Source organism: Phocoena sinus, chromosome 3, assembly GCF_008692025.1.
Source record: "Phocoena sinus isolate mPhoSin1 chromosome 3, mPhoSin1.pri, whole genome shotgun sequence".
Taxonomy (NCBI): domain Eukaryota; kingdom Metazoa; phylum Chordata; class Mammalia; order Artiodactyla; family Phocoenidae; genus Phocoena; species Phocoena sinus.
This window is the reverse complement of record NC_045765.1, coordinates 120,089,177-120,107,006: the sequence shown is the minus strand read 5'-3', so window position 1 is coordinate 120,107,006 and position 17,830 is coordinate 120,089,177. Positions and strand designations below refer to the sequence as shown.

At 39.7% G+C, this 17,830-nt stretch overlaps 1 protein-coding gene across 1 annotated transcript in view; it reads left to right on the top strand.

The window, feature by feature from the left end:
- Positions 1 to 17,830, top strand: part of MAST4 (microtubule associated serine/threonine kinase family member 4) — a 572,191-nt gene that overhangs the window by 201,356 nt on the left and 353,005 nt on the right. The window contains 1 exon segment of the mRNA XM_032627144.1: positions 386 to 510. Coding sequence (XP_032483035.1) covers positions 386 to 510 — 125 coding nt within the window.

The following is a 17,830-nucleotide window of genomic DNA, read 5'->3' as shown; positions in this document are numbered from 1 at the left end:
TTTGTTGGTCATGATCTTTGTAGACACTTTTCTAGTTGATTGCTAGATCACTTTCCGTATTAGATATTTTAAAAGTACATTTGTAAATGCACATGTTTATATCTACGATGGTAAGAATGCTTTGTATACTTATATATATCCTCAGCACAGTAACAAGAAGCTACAGATGCTGGAGGTGAAGAGGTTTACCTGGGTTTATGTGGAAAATAGGGGTCAGAACTTGCAACTAGATCTCCCAACTTAATTAATACAATTTGCTTCTGGTTGCTATATATCAGTGTAATTGCAACGTATGGCAGAAGTGGTATAGAAGAAGGATGCCATTTCTAGGGAAGCACTGCCATTCTGCCTGCTACTCATACTGTCTTCTCTTTAACTCCAACAGGGAGGTACCTCCTTCCAAACCCGGTGGCGGGGCAGGCCTGGGCAACCTCTGCAGAGACGTCCAACCTCGTGCGCATGCGCAGCCAGGTCCTGGGCCAGTCGGCGCCCTTGCTCACGGCCAGCCTGGTGAGTGTCCTCGGACTCTGTCTGCGGTGGGTTGGGTTTGCTCCATCTCACCACCAACGTAGGGACTGTTCTGAGTTTATTGTTCTAGATAGGAAGTTAAAGCTACCATTAACGTTAAGCACAGATTTGGCAATGTGAAATTCCTTGCTTTCAGCTTGGTAATTTTTTCCAAGTCCCCCCAACCTAAGTTGGAATATTTCTGTAAACTTAATGCTGTCTCAACTTTTCCCTCAAAAGAAATGAAAATGTTCCTAAGCTTTTTTTTTTTAACTTCTTATTTCAAAATAATTTCAAACTTATAGGAATTTGCAAGAATAAGACAAATACATACAACTCCAGTTGATCCTTTGCCTGGGTTTCAAGTATTAACCTCCTGCCCTATTTGCTGTACTGTTTGCTTTCTCTGTGTGTGTGTGTGTGTGTGTGTGTGTATATATATGTATATGTATACACACACACACGTATACACACGTAATTTTTTTGAACTCTTTGAGAGTAGGTTATCTATATCATGGCCTTTTGTTATCACAGTTATCAACTTCATTAAATTTATGCATGAAAGAAGTCTTTTATCTACTCTGCCATCTGTATTTTATTTTTATCATTTGGCCCAATAATGTCGCTTATAGTATTTTTCCTCCTCCAGTAGAGGATCCAGTCTAGGGTCATGGATGCCATTTAATTATCCTCTACTCTGGAACCACTCCACAGCGTTTCTTTGCCTTTTATGACATCGTCATTTTTGAAGACTATGCAACACTGCCACCTCATTTTTTAGTGGAATATTTCTCATATTACAGTGTCTGGTATGTCTAATGTTTTCTCATGGTGGGCTGCGGGTTTTGCATTCCAGGCCAGAATGTGACATTGGTGATGTCGTGTCCCTTCAGGTCATGCCGTGGGCAGGTGCATGATGTATGTCCATCTGCCCCTCGTTATGATGCGATTTTTTTTCACCCAGTCAAGGGGTTGGCCGGTTTCTCCACTGTAGTTAGAACTTTTCTCTTAAATCGATAAGCCTTTGGGGGTGGGGGAGATACTTTGAGGCCACGCAAACATGTTTCTCCTCATCAAAAATCTCCTATAGATTTCATATTCATTGGTGATTATTGCCTGGGTCCTTCTTTTCTAGAATCATTGAAAATGGTCATTATTCCATCTCTAGCACTCTCTCCACATCTACAGGTTGGCACATGGCATAAATATTTGTGCATTTATTAGCAGCATGGACTCCTACATTCCTTTTTTTAAAAGAAGTAACGTAGACTTTTATTTTTAACCATGATACTTACTAGAATTTTGTTTTCCAGTGGGCCCATTACTTTTCAGCTTTAACCTTTGGCAGAGCCTAGAAGTCTATACAGGTTACTTTTTTGTTTTTTTAAAATAAATTTATTTATTTAATTTATTTTTGGCGCGTTGGGTCTTCGTTGCTGCATGCAGACTTTCTCTAGTTGCGGCGAGCCGGGGCTACTCTTTGTTGCAGTGTGCGGGCTTCTCATTGCAGTGGCTTCTCTCGTTGCAGAGCACAGGCTCTAGGCATGCAGCCTTCAGTAGTTGTGGAACGCGGGCTCAGTAGTTGTGGCTCACGGGCTCTAGAGCGCGGGCTCAGTAGTTGTGGTGCACGGGCTTAGTTGCTCTGCAGCATGTGGGATCTTCCCAGACCAGGGATCAAACCTGTGTCCCCTGCATTGGCAGGCGGATTCTTGACCACTGCGCCACCAGGGAAGCCCCTATAGAGGTTACTTTTGCATCGGTGGTAGGGTTGTATGGTAATGGAATAGATTTTTAAATGTCTTTTACTGATGGTGATACAAATAATATATGTCAGTGCATTATGGTGCCTTATAATTTTATGCATTGGTAGTAAATTATGTGGGATATTTGGGAATCATTCAATAATATAGAGAGATTTGATTTAGGTCTAACCTCTAATCCTGCTTTTTTCATTAAGTAGCTGTATAAACTTGAACAGTTGCTTAGTTTCTCAGATTTTATCAGCTCATCTGCAAACTGCAAGATGAAAAGACCTATTCCAGTCTCTGGAATTCAACCTTGGAATTCCCTGTTTCTAGTTTCAGAATTATAAAGATTCTGATACTGAGTAATTAAACCTAAAAAAGTTTCTTTGAGGATATTTTATGCCTTCAAAATTGACTATGATCTTTAAACTAAAATTTATCTTTTCCTTCCCATGAAACTTTTGGGACTTATTTTTAAAGGTACAGTTAAAGTGATGCATTTTAGCATTTTCCTCCATCCCATCCTCAAGTTCAAAGTTACTTTTTCTTCTTGGGAAATTTTATTAAAAGCTTATTTTACTGTAAGCATCTACTTTTTAAGGAAAGAGGAAAATTCCTTACAATCAGTGATTTTTTTTTTTTTTAAACAGAAGTGCTTTGGGGGCCACTGCAATGTTACTCTTAACACGTAAATAGTAATCCTGTATGTTTATTGCCAGGTAAATCATTCTAATTAAAACAACATTGTTACAAAGTAATGTACCTAATACTGGTAGTTATGTGCTCAGATGTAGAAACTGATTGATTCATTGATAAAACACATGTCAGGTGACCTAAGATATTTGGGAATGTGATACAAAAATGAGGAGAACTACTAATAGAAAACATGAGAGTACCCCCTAAAATCGGTCCAGTGACATCAAAGAGTCACTTAACTTACCACCTTATTTGCCGTGTGAGTTTTTATAGTGTTTAGGAGAAAAACTAGAGAAAATGCTAAAATACCGTAGAGAGCAAACTTAAAATAGTACCTGGCACCTAACCAGTCTCAAATGTTAGCAATATTAGTACTTCTGTTATTAACATGTTATGGGTAAGCTTGGGCACAGAAGCCAGACTGTGACTAACCATTTACTACTAGACAGTGAAGGTTTAAAGTGTAACCCTCATCATATCTTTTCTTCAGAGGTTTCCTTACTTCCTAATTGCAGTCTAAAGAAAACTTATTTGCGGGCTGTCTGACCATGTCTTCTGTCCCCAACCTTCTGTCGTAATATGCGCAGCAGAAGCCGTAGGAGAGCTGCCAGACAGAGCACAGTCTTCATTTCCTCATTGTTCGGCAGCAATCTGCTCAGGTTTCTCTGCCATATCACTTATTTCAATATGTCACTCAGTACACTTTCATGACTTTCCCTGCTTTGGGTATCCTTTGCAGAACCATTCAAGTTAATCTATGTTTCTTGGATTGGATTACATCTAAATTATCCCTGCTGATTACAACTAACAGATTTGACGGAGAATGGTGCTGAAGGGGCGTTAATGTACATCTAGTAGAACTTTTTCTTCCCACCCCACCCCCCGCCTTTTTCTTGTCTTCTAAATAAGTGTGATGTTTCTGGAGGTGCATTGTATGGTAGAACAGGCTTCACTCTAATCTTCTCTCCTGGCCACTATCCTCATCCTTGTTGCCCCCATCTTAGAGCTGTAAGTTGACCTTCCTCCTGACTCTTCTTAGCATTTATCAAAGGTCCGCCTTTGTTTTAGTTCTTTGTGTTTATGCCTAATATCCCCCTGCTAGACTGCAAGCTCCTTGAGGGCAGAATTCCTGTCTGATCTGACTTTCTACTCCTCGCTGTTCCTAACACCACACCTTATATGTAGGAGGCATTCAGTAAATAATGTTGACGGAATGGATAATCATTAGTGAAAAGTGACAGATTGCTTTACTTGCAAGGCGAGAGTGATGATGTGATTCTGTATGCTGTAGTGGACCATCTAATAAGACCATCCATCTAAAGCCTTTTTGGTTTTGCTCTCCAGTGTGCATCTTACAATCGTGATTAGCCTCAAAGTCCATGTAGTGGGCCGAATCCCGTTTAGTTCCATATCAGCTGCTCAAAAAATACAGTGACAAAATTCTGAAGAAATTATCAGTGTCGGGCTTCCCTGGTGGCGCAGTGGTTGAGAGTCCGCCTGCTGGTGCAGGGGACACGGGTTCGTGCCCCGGTCCGGGAAGATCCCACATGCGGCAGAACGGCTGGGCCCATGAGCCATGGCCGCTGAGCCTGCGCGTCCAGAGCCTGTGCTCCGCCACGGGAGAGGCCACAACAGTGAGAGGCCCGCGTACCGCAAAAAAAAAAAAAAAAAAGAGATTATCAGTGTCCACCTTCAAGGAAATTTCCTTAACCTGCTTGTAAGCAGTCATGAAGCCACACTGGTTTAAGTATTTTGTTGATTATTTGAAGAGGGAAGTATGTGTTCAAGTGTGGAAAAATTGGTAAAATCAGAATCAAGGTGGTTTATGCCCAAAGGACAAGATTACACTTCATAGCACAGTTTTACATTCAGCACAGCAACAGAACATGTCAGAAAAGTATAGACCGTCCACCTGAGTGGTAGTCATGTGTTAGGAAGATATAAATGAAGGCCTGTGGTTGGGGAGGTATGAATTTCAGTAAATGCGTGACCTATTGTGATTTGAATGCCATAGGCAAACTTCAAAGTAATGCTAACTACCTTCTCAAGGAGGAGATTAATTCCTAGGAGGAAGTATCTTGTTTTCCTTGGCAATGGCAAATGTAGTTGTATTCTGTCTCCCAGACACACTGGGCATTTCTGATAAATGGCACATTGCCAATTCATCCTAAGTAGCCTGGTAGCTGGCAGAATACATGCTCAGCCAGTGTCCGCCTGCTGGGACACCAGCGGGGGGTGCTGATGAAGTGTCAGATGTATACTGTGTATACATTAATCTGAAGAGGGGAAAACTCATTTCCCCATTTGCTTCCTCCATCTTTCTGTCCCTCCCCGCACACATGGGTAGTTTATCAAAGAAGTCATAGTCGTCAAAAGCAGGGGATTTGTATAGATGCTGCTTTCTGGCAAGAAAGATGGAAATTTCAGGAGGCAAAACAGGACCAGGGGTAACTTATTTTTCCATAGGAAAATAAGGTTGTAAGCCTTGATGATTAAAGTTTAGAAATGGTATATGTGGCCATTATAAGAAATATTCACTTCTTTTGTACTTTGGAGTAATAGATGGATGGCAGAAGCACAGTGAAAATTCATTTCCAGTATTTTTCTCCAGTTTTCTGTTTGATTTGAATCATGAGCCTCATTTGTTTTGATTTTTGTCAGCATCCCTGTCACATTCTTTCTTATCGAGGGCTTCCTTGACCATCCTGTTCGAAAGTCTTTCCCGCACTGCATGCCACACACCCCATTTCACCCACTTTTCTCAATGACTTTGTCTCCTTCCAATACACCGCATAATTTGCTTGTTATATATCTCCTACTATTCTGATGAAAAATTCTTGAGAGCAGAGATATTTTTTTCTGTTTTTCCAGCTGTTTCCCTGGGAGCTAGAACAGTGCTTGGCAGATAGTAGGTGCTCAGTAAAGGCTTGTTGAATGTGTAAGGAATATATTTCCTTTCCGTACCTTTTAAGTGCCCTAGAACAGACTCTTGTTTATCTTTTTGTTTTTAACCTGTATTTCACCTTTTAGGTTTTTATTATTTAGCCTAATCAAGAAGATGTTTTTCAAGCCAAAGAGTAGTTAACTTTGGAAACTGTGTTCAGGAGTTAAACTGTAATTATTCAGTTGGACAATGAGAATGAGCGGGGAAAAGCAGAGTGTTTAAAAGATCACCTCCAGTTTCTACCACTTATTAGCTGTGTGAGCCTCAGTTTGTTCATCTGTGAAGTGGGGCTAATGGTTGTAGCCACCTCATAAGTTTATTGTGAGGAATAAATGAGCAAACTCTTGTGCACTACTTTGCACAGTGCCTGTGACTCAAGAAGTGCTGACATCGGTGTTCCTGGGGTTGGTAGAAAAATTGTTTCTTGGGGGTTGTCAGCTAGGCTTAGCTGGAGTGGTATTCTCAGAAGGGAGGAAATCAGATCTTTGATTTGAGTAGAAGTTTAACCTTTCTGTCCTTAGTTTTTTGCATGATGGTGGACCACCTTGTAGTTTCTTTCTCACTTTCACTCTAAATTCACCAACCCAACGAACTGAAAGTTACTTTTCTAGAGCAGTTAACTATTTTGAAGGGGGGAAGTGCTTTCAGATACTGTTTTTCAATTTTTAATATTAAGTTAAGTGGTATAATTTTATGTTTCGTCAGTGGCCCTTTTTTGACATTGTATCCGTTTCTTGTAATGGAAAAATTATGTTTCATGATGTACTATAAATATTAAAACCAAATTATTTAAACTAATATATTCAGAGAGCCTTGATGAATATTCATCTTTTCCATTTGCAAAAGTGCATGATGAAGAGTAAGGGAAAATTCACTAAATGTATGCAAAAGTGCATTTTCCCTTTTTAATTCATGCAGAGTGTACCGACATAATGTCAGCATTTATTTAGGGTGCAGACTTTATTTGCAGTCATTTAATATTATATCAATACTTCATTAGCCTTATAGCTCAAAAACAAAAACCTGTGCCGAAGTCCAATTAGTTAACTCTGAGTGAGTGAGTGTTAAATATTGATGTAGGAACAATTTGAATGTCCTTGGATAAATTGCATAACAAAAGTTGTAGGATACAGCTGTGAATTAGCTTTTTTCCTTAGCCATCATAGCTCAATTTAAAGGCTGCATAATACTCCAATGTATGGATTTCTCACAATTTATTACACTATTTCCCCTTCTAGGTTATTTCCAAGTTTCTCCTATTGAAAATAATGGTAATGAGCAGGCTTTTAATAAGTCTGTGTTCACCTCTGACTGCTTTTTGACGGTAGATTCTCAGAGGGGATTACTGGGACAAAGGATATGAGCATTATATAGGTTTTCCATACTCTTGCTGAATTGTTTCTAGGAATACTGTACAAATTTGTGCTTCCATATACTGAGAAATCACATCTCACTACACTCTGGCCAGCAGTCAGTATTCCAAACCGCCGCCCCCCACCCCCCGACCCAAAAACCAAGTTTGCTGGTTTGTCAGGTGAAAAATAATTACTCTTTTTAAATGTAGTTTTTATTTTTAGTGAAGTTGATATGGCTTTTAGACATGTCAAGCTCTTACAGCAAAGACCCCAGATAAAGCAAATACGAAATTAGGGTTATCTGTGCTTTCTCCTATAACTTCTTCCTTCCATTCCCTAGATCAGCTTACCATACCAACTGTTGGTAACCTGTATTGCTCTTGGGATGCGAGAACTGCTGAGTGATTACAGTGTATGTAGCTGAAGGCGTTATTCCACAGATCAGGACTTTTTTCATCTGGAAAGTAGTAATCTCAATAGTGAAATAGTGCCTTCAGCTGTGGACATTATAATCAAAGTCTCAGGAGTGCTTGTATTCCAGGAATAATACTGTCTAGTTATTACCCTCTGAGCTAGGTTCTACTGATAGTAAAGGGATGACTTTTCATAACTCAGGGCTGAAATAGCAGTAGGGACCCCTGAGCAGATTATTATAGGTCAGGCCTAATCCATGAAGATAAATCTCATTCTAGGCTCACCTGGGCTCATCCACAGGGTAGCTGGTTTAGTGGGAGTCTGTTAATCAAAACTCAGCTTAAAAATGTTCTGTAGGGCTTCCCTGGTGGCGCAGTGGTTGAGAGTCCGCCTGCCGATGCAGGGGACACGGCTTCGTGCCCCGGTCCGGGAAGATCCCACATGCCGCGGAGCGGCTGGGCCTGTGAGCCATGGCTACTGAGCCTGCACGTCCAGAGCCTGTGCTCCACAACGGGAGAGCCCACAACAGTGAGAGGCCCGCGTACAGTAAAAAAAAAAAAAAAAAAAAATGTTCTGTAAAATCTTTGCTATAATCCAGCCACTGCTTCTGTGAAAAGGAACTCTAAATGTGCATCCTTACTAAACACATGCCTGGGTGCCATGAGAATAGTTAGCAGAAAACAGGTGAAGTGCATTGTGATTCCGACTATGAATGGATGGAGAATTACTACTTATGTGGGGAGCGGGGCAGAGTTTTTTTCTAACTACTGGAATTTTTTCAACTACTGGAATTCCACCCAGTAGTTGCTTAAACCTTTCAGTCCCAGTTTGCTCTTCTTTATATTTTGCAGAGGTTAAAAAAAAATTCATTACCATATGTACGTGTTGTCCTTCCTGGGAAGGACGGGGTGCCTGCGGCTGTCTGTGTGGGTGTGCCTGGACAGACTGGTCAAGTGTGGACTTCTTGTTACCAAAGGCATTTGAGAGTCAGTGAGATGAATGGCATCCATAAATATCCTATGGGTTTACAGAGAGGAAATGCAGGCTCACTTTTAATTGCTTACCATCACAGAGGGGAGCAAAACAGATTTATAATAGCAGTACTGTGTGTGTGTGTGTGTGTGTGTGTGTGTGTGTGTGTGTGTGTGTGTGTGAGAGAAAGAAGGAGAGAGAGAGAAATTAGGTTTCACTTACTACCCACTTACCCAACTGGTATACCTATTAATATTTCGGACCTGGCCAACCTGTTTACCAAGCGTTATGAAATGATCCAGAGAGTGGAGAGTGCTGGCACTTCAGCTGTCTTATCCTCCCTGTATCTTTAGCACCAAGGGCAGTGCCTGGTATGTACTGTTTTGTACTTAGGTAATGGTGGTTTATTAAGAAATGTTGTGGAGGTCTTTTTTTTTGGCCACACTGAGCGGCTTGCAGGATCTCAGTTCCCCGACCAGGGATTGAACTTGGGCCACGGCAGTGAAAGCCCGGAATCCTAGGCACTAGGCCATCAGGGAACTCTCTCCAGGCGGTCTTAATTCCAACTTTTGATAGTTTCTGAAGCTTCTGTTCTGCTTCCTGGAGCTCAGCCTAGTTGAACCATTGGGCTGTCAAGGATTTGATCGGGTTGTGTGTCTGGGGACATGGCGGAGATAAAGGTGGTGAAGCAGTCACAGCTGTCATCATGGATTTGTCCCTTGGTGTGCCGCTCTGGTGGACTCCTGGTGTGACACAGCTTGTCCTTTCTGCTGTCCTTTTGCCCCTGTGGTAAAATTACAGCACTTGCCTATTTGCTATCTTAATGTGTCAAAAGAATTCTGCAGTTCCGAAACCAAGAAACCCGTAGTAATTAGACAGTGGTTTGTGGGAGGGAAGGTATTGGGATGTAACATTTCCTTTCTTGGGAGAAACGAAAAATTATTATTTAACCACCAATTATTATTTAACCAGGAAATTCCTGGTTATTGTGGCTCTGGGAAAGCTAACATACTTCAGTGTCTTTCTTACCTTATTTTTCTAGAATACCTGGGTGTTTAGTTAAGAATGAGCAGTATTGGTAATTATACTTATTCCTTGTTCATTGGTACCCACAGTATCAATGAGCAGTATTGGTAATTATACTTATTCCTTGTTCATTGGTACACACAGTATCAATCTGTGGTACTGGATTCTGAATCAGTGTATTCTTCATTATTCTCATTAAGCAGTTAATTGATTATTAATGGAGTTCCTATTATACAGCTGGTGTTAAAACCTATATAGAAAAGATGTCACACATGCTCTTGCTTTTTAAGGAACTTCCAAGATAGTTGAAATAAGGCTTCTGAGAAATTAGAGAGCAAAGTGGAAGATGATTACGGACTGGATAGTTTGCAGTGTGTTCCTAGACTTAGAGGAATGATATGGGCTGCAGGTTCTGGAAGGTTTTGGTTGGGCAAGCTTCAACGCATAGTAGAATTATGTCCATCGTGGAATGGGGTGGGGCGTGGTAGATAAAGTGAGCAGTGTGACTTGGACAGTGATGTTTCTTCTTAACATGATGTTTCTAGAATAGTCAGGGAGGCAAAGGACCACATGAAGACCTGGAAGCTCATGGGTATAAGTGATAGAATGATTTCTGACTTAATTTGAACCCTAGAAGATCACCAGGATTGCCACCATCTATCTTTTAGTGAGAAGAATGTCTGCGTGAGGTAGATGGGGAGCCTTCAAAGACCCCATCAAGTGATGCGTTTTTACTTAGGAAGTCTCTCAGGTAGAAAGCCTCTAACCTTCAGGTATTTTAGCCATAAGGAAATAAGTCTTTATATTTGTTAGATTCACTGACTAGATGTTAATAATGGCTCAAGGGATTATGAGATCTTTTCTTTGTGATTTGACACTGCTATTTTCTCTCTTTTATTTTTATTTATTTATTTATTTATTTTTTGCAGTACGCGGGCCTTATTTTCTCTCTTTTAAGAGTAGAACCATGTGGCAGGTCCACCGTAGCTATTTGTGATATACTAACTACTTTGTTTTATTGTTCATGGCACATCCACCTCCATTTAAAGGAAACACTTAAAGAACGGGTGCTGAGTAGCAGAGAGCATTTTTACAAATGTATGAAAAGGCATAAAGCTCTCGCTTAAGTTTTGGTAATCCTCACCTCATAGTGGGACTGATAGTCATTCTAAGCCCTATTTCTTCTTCAAGTTGGCTTCCTTAGAGCCCTAATTTCTGTTTCTTCTTTCTTTCACTTGTTTTTCTTTGTCTCTCTACCTTCCTATCCAAGATGATCCACCACTAAAACTTGAATTGTTCTCCTGATGGTGTATATCCTAACCATCTAAGAATCCTAGATACTACATTACTGTTTGCACTGTAGAATTCTGCATTCACTAAGTAATAACTGGGCTTCAGTATGCCATAGATGGATATATCCTCAAGAAAACAGGGGTATACATTTATCATTTTTTTGGCAAGAATGGATGCTTCTTCTAGAACTCCTGTGAAATCTCTTCATTGCATGAGACCTATTTGTTTTTCTTTCATTATAGATGCCCCCCCCCAATTAGCTTATATAGGTGCTTATTTAAGTATGTTTCTTTCCTTGCTTGTTTGTATAAGTGTCATTTGCTCTTTTTTTTTTTTTTCTTTTTCTATTTTGGTTCCTAGACACAAGCAGTGATAAGTTTTAGCCTGATAAATAATATGAACCAGTCATATCATTTTGTCCCCCATTTTACATAGCTCTGATCAAAATGTTGTTAAGAAATGTCTGCGTTTTCCCCATTTGCTGGAACATCTGTCCCCTTGACAGATTCACTTGATGGAGAGTCCAGGGGTTTCTCATCTTAAAGTGCTTCTAAAGTTCGGCAAAATAACTTGGGCAGTAGTGAACTACCTACCATTCCCCAAAGGACACTAGATTCCTAGTCTCATGTCCTACCTTATTCTGGAAAGAAAACACCTCTCTATGCACCTCCCTTCTTTCCTCCTGGCCAGTCCCTGTCTGTATTTTAGCATGTGCACTTCCTCTTCCAGGAAACCTTCCCTGATGTCTCTCCCCATCCTCATGCCAATTCTCCTTTGAATTGTGCGTATCTGAACCAAAGCACTTATCACATAAAACTGTAAGGGTTTCTCTGCTTGCCTTCTCCCGCTCCCCTCCTCATCTCCAAATGGTCTGGTTGCCTAAAGAGCCCAGGGAAATGATCTGTAGCTGGTGAAGGTGTGAGCCTAAATATTTCATTGGATGGGCTTTTAGAATTGACACTAGGTGAAATATCATGGGTTTATATTAGGTCGTGTCCATAGGACCTCTCTACATTTTAATCGACTTTTGAGAGCCTTGCTTCTGAAAATGAATCCTGAAACTGGAGAATTTTATGGATGGAACAGACCTTGGGTCAGCCCTTTCCCCTTGCCTGGAGAGACAGTGTACTTCAGTGGCCTTTTCTAAATTGTGATCATGTTTTACAAGCACTTGACTTAGAATTTAATTACTATAGGCAGTTTAGAGTTATGTTTAAGAGTGTGGGCTCCAGAGCCAGGCTGCCTGGATTGCCATCTGGGCTTTACCACTTAGTAGATGTGTGACCTTGGCCAAGGAATGCAACCTTTCTGTGCCTCTGAAAAATGGGAATATTAGTGGTACCTATCTTACGTGGTTGTTGCTGGAATCAAGTGAGATGGTACTTGTTAAGGCCCATGGAACACATAGGAAGAGCCCAATAACGTTAACAGTTGTTATCATCTTGTCCAAGAGCAGAAAGCTGATGTGTTTATTAAACTAGGGAATTTGAGTTTCATTAAACGCATATCTGAAGTTTATGGTTTAAGGAATTGATGAAGCTGGCCTCGTAAAGGTAAGTTTCTCTGATTGTTTTCAGATAACTGCAGGTCTATTATGTTTTCTGCAGGGTAATTTGTAAGGCATGAAGCTTGTCTGAAATTAAAAGCTATGGGGAAAGGATAATGTGGTGTTTTCAACCTGAAGTACACTTTTAGGGATGAAGTCACTAAACAATAAAAAAGCAAAACCAGAAAAAAAGAAACCCCAACTCCTTTCCTTTCATTCCTCTCATCGGATTACACAAAGGCTTCATGAGTTTTCTTTTTGTATCAAATATAATTTGCTTCCTTTCGGATTGGCATTTTGTGTACCATGTATCACAGTGCCTGTATAGTTGGACCTTTAGGATACTAACATCAATTTTACTGAAAATGTTACTAATCTTGCCATCATTTATTTGTCATTGCCAAAGTTAGCTATTGTTTGTCCAGGTGTAACAAAGTTAGAGGATGCCTCTTGGGTCTCTAATACTTTTGCTGGCTCACACCATCAGTGAAACATTTTGAGTATGCATCCCCTAATGTGTGAATATATTTTAAAATGATTTACATGTAGTTAGAGGGGGTATTCAAAAATATTTTAATAGACCTGTGCATCTCCACTAGGAAACCATTAAAGAGAACATTTACTGTAGGGTTTTGCCAGGTGTTAACCATTTAGCTGCCTCCTCATGAAGAGGTCCAGGGTGTCCTGGGGTAGGTGATGGGAGAGGTGGAATGTACTCGGAGTGCTTGAGGCAATGGCTATTTGATAACCTGTAAGGAAGTATTTTAGCCACCAGAACTGGTGCATATCAGCTGACTGTCAGCCTGAATACTAACTTATGTACTAAAACCAGCTAAAAAAGAGGAGACGTAGAAAATGGAAACTGGTATTCTAATTTTTTCCTAAAGCCCATTTAGTTATATTGTGTACCCCCTAGGGTGCCCCTATTCCAGTTTGTAGATCCTTGGAATAAACTATAAGGTCTCTCCTCTAGGCCTGCCAGAGTAGAGTTTTATTGATTAAAAAGAGTTTTGAATATTCAGTGAGGTTGCCTTTTCTTTTTTGGAAAGGTTTTTTATATTTTACTTATAAATGGAAGGAATAGCAGTTCTTTGCTACACATGTCATTAACTGCCACTAAATTGACACAAATGTTAAGTTATTGTGAGAACTGTTTCAAAGCTGATTATGTTAATTAGAATGTAACATACCAGTAATTGCATGTATTCAGACATTATACCATCACTTTTTGTGTTTTCTCCTCCAGATGTAAGATATTCATTTATTTGTTGTTTGAAAAGCTACAGAATTACAGCTAAGAGAGCAAATAAAGTTCGTTCTTTAGAAATATGCTTTAATTGGTTAGCTACTTAAAGACAGAAACAAATGTTAACATGTTAAGCATATAAATTAGAAACATTGCTTATGAAATCCTTAGTTTTGGGCTTTTCATTTAAATAAGCCACCTTATTGCAATTAATATTATAGCTTTGTTTACGACTCTTAAAAATATATTCCCTTTCGTCATTTCTTGGAGTTCGTCTAATTTAGCTTTCTTATACATGTTAGATGATTTGCAATTTAGATTTTAATTCTTTAAAATGCCATTTTTCTTGTATTTCATTTTTATTTAAAGCATGATTCTGTCTGTATTCATGGAAGTTAGGCATAAACAAACTCCTAGAAAAATCAAGCTTTTAAGTGAACTGAGAACATAAGACATCCCCCCCCCCCCCCCCCCCCGTACGCTGGCCTCTCACTGTTGTGGCCTCTCCCGTTGCGGAGCACAGGCTCCGGACGCGCAGGCTCAGTGGCCATGGCTCACGGGCCCAGCCGCTCCGCAGCATGTGGGATCTTCCCGGACCGGGGCACGAAGCCGTGTCCCCTGCATCAGCAGGCAGACTCTCAATCACTGCACCACCAGGGAAGCCCTAAAACATTTTAATAGGAATTTCAATAGGAGTAACTAAATAAGTATTTGAGAGCCCAACCTAAGAATTATGGCTCTTTGCAAACAAACTTTATGGGACATGGTGTTCCTAATTTACCCTCTGTTATAGTTCTTTAAAAATAGTGTTTCTATTTGTTGATTTTAAATCCTCACCACTTCTTATGTATGTAGAGTGTTAAATATGCCTCTGCCTGATGATTTAGGGGCCATATTGTGTGAAGACAGAGTTTTGTTCTCTGTAGTTTCTTTTAGAGTTTTGAGTATATTTTTTTCTATTGAGGGTGAGTGCCCATCTTTTAATTTGAGTGCGTTTAGGGTTTTTTTTTTTTCCCCAATTGTGACACACAGAAATCAGCCCAGCTCTTTCAGTGCCATGACCTTAATTCTCCAGGACTTGTAATATACCTTTCTCAATTAAGTGGACTCATGGTCTGACTCCAGAGTGATGTGCTCAGAAGGGCAGAGCATTTCTTCTTAACCCCTCTTACCGCAATCACTGCATAATTCTGCTGGCAGGTGTTGTGTGCTGCCTATTTTTCTGCTAAGATTTTTGTTCCGCATTTGTGGGGCTCCCATCATCCTTAGCACACAGGCCCTTTGGCTTGCTTTATTTGCTAACTGCTTTTCGAAACACAACAGATGATGAAAGTGACCGGCATGTTTGGGCTTGGGAAACTTAGGATTGAATTCAAGGACTGACATTTCTTGGCTCAGTAATTTTGGACAGTGGTCACTTACCCTTGTTGAGCCCTGGTATCTTCATTAGTAAAACAGGAATGGTTAAGGCTGACAGCATTGTTGTTTAGGTAAAGAACATAATACATATCATAGGTAACTGCTAAGTATTAGGCATTCTTTGTGTGTTTCTCTCCTTCTGGACTCTGTACCCTGTAATTGGTCAATGTGTCTATTCCTGTGCCAATATCACATTTTCTTAATTACTGTAACAAGTCTTATTAATAACTGCTCAAGAAAGCTCCCTTATTTCATTGTTCTTTGAATATTGGCTATTCTGGGCATGTTTATCTTTTGTATAAAATCACTTGTGAAGTTCTGCACGCTTATTAAGATTTTGATTAGAATTATGTTAAATCTAGAGCCCAGTTTCGGAAATTGACATTTTTATGATGTTGAGTTTTACTATTCTAGAGCATATAGTATATGGCTCCATTTATTTAGGACTTCCTTAATGTTTTTAAATAAGGTTTTATTGTTTTCTATTGAAAGAACTTATATGTCCTTTGTTAGATTTATTCTTAGGAATTTTAAGTAACATCTTTTACAAATAAACACGTATACCTATTTGCTAATGTATGGAAATTGAATTGGCTCTTGTATCTTAATTTTTAAATTCGTCCACCTTGCTAATTTTTACAGACTCTTACTCATCTTTAGATTTGGGGGAATGGGAGTTTTTTGTAGACAGTGTAGACAGTGATGATCTGCAAATAATTATAGCTTTTTTCCTTTTCCAATCTTTATAGCTTTTCTTTCTTTTTTAAAAATCTTACTTCATTTACCGTAACTTCTAGGATTATGTTGAATAAAGTGGTGATACCATATATTATGTTGTTCTTAAACGTAAAGAGAATATTTTGAATATTTCATATTATTCTGCATCCAGCTTACTAGTATTTTTGTTAGGGTTTTGCCATCTGTGTTTATAAATGGTATTAGCTTGTAGTTTTCCTTTCTTGTATTGCATTTGTTAGGTTATGGTAGCTCAACAAAATGAATAGGAATGTATCAGTCACCCCTACAGTACTACAATAATGCTGCATGATAAAGCACAATTCCTCAGTTGCAGTCATCAGTAATATTTATTTCTTCCTGTGGGTCTGTGGGTTGGCTTGGCGTGGCTGCTTTGGGCCACATACCTGTGAGTTGGCTTGGCTTCCATCCAGTCTGCAGGCCTGAGTCATGTACTCTATGTGTCTTACTCTGGGGCCCAGGGTGAAGAGCAGCACTTACCTGGGGTGTGGTTGTCCCATGGTGGAGGTTGGAAGGTCCTATAAGGGGGAGCTGAAACACTGACTGTTTCTTAAGGATCAGGCTTGGAACTGACCCAGTATCACTTCTGCCCATTGGCAAAAGCTGGGTAGTTAAATCCAGCATCAGTGAGGTGGGGAGTGCGAGGTAAGGAGTATCTGCTAAACAATAATTTTACTACCTCAGGAAAAGTTCCTTCCTTTTCTAATTTCTGGAAGTGTCTGTGTAAGAATGGATGGATCTCTTTCTTGGCTTTTCTGAATATGGCCTGTAAAGTCATCTGCACCCGATAATTTCTTTGTGGGGACATTTTTGACCTAATTTTTTAATATTTACATGAATATTCAGATTATTTCTTCTTGAGTCAGTTTGGTATTTTGTGTGAATTTGTTTAACTAAACTAAGTTTGAAAATTATGTTCATTCTGTGTGGCATCTCCAGTTTTGACTCCTTTCCTGTTCTTAACGTTGTTTAGCTGTGTTTTCTCCCCCCGTTCTTTTTTTTTTTTCTTGATTAATTTTGCCAGAGGCTTGTCTATTTTATTAATTTTGAGTGGTTTCTGGATTTCATGTCATGCTTAGAAAAGTATTTTTTCTTCTCAGCTTCGAACACTAGTATTTCATATTTTCTTATATCTTTATGCATTAGTTTTTAATATTTAAATCTCTAATCTACTTGGAACTTATTTTTATTAAGGAGTAAAAGAGAAGTTCAGCTTATTCTCTTTTCCAAGTGGCTAGCCAATTATTCCAATACTGTTACCAAACAACTTCTCTTTCCTTCAATCTCTAATACCACTTTTAGGATATATGAAATTCCTGAGTATATTATGGGTCTATTCCTTGACTCTGTCCTACTCCTTTGATTTGTCTTCCTGTATTTATATCATATAATCTAACTCCTGTAGTTTCATGCTATTTCTAACATCTAGTGGGCTGGTAGGGGAACCTCATAACTCTTGCAGTTAAATTTATTTTCAGTTACATTTAAAAGACTGCCCCTCGCTTTAATATTTTTATTATCTCTGGAAATAACTTCCTTATTTCTTTGAAAACCAGTGAGGGGGGAAAAATCATCCCATGTGAAAACATTATTTTTATTTATTTATTTATTTTTAATTTTTGGCTGCGTTGGGTCTTCGTTGCAGCACATGGGCTTTCTCTAGTTGTGGCGAGCGGGGGCTACTCTTCATTGCGGTGCATGGGCTTCTCACTGCGGTGGCCTCTCTTGTTGCAGAGCACGGGCTCTAGGCGCACGGGCTCTAGGCACGTGGGCTTCAGTAGCTGTGGCTCACGGGCTTAGTTGCTCCATGGCATGTGGGATCTTCCCGGACCAGGGTTCAAACCCATGTCCCCTGCAATGGCAGGTGGATTCTTAACCACTGCACCACCCAGGAAGTCCCCCTGATGTGAA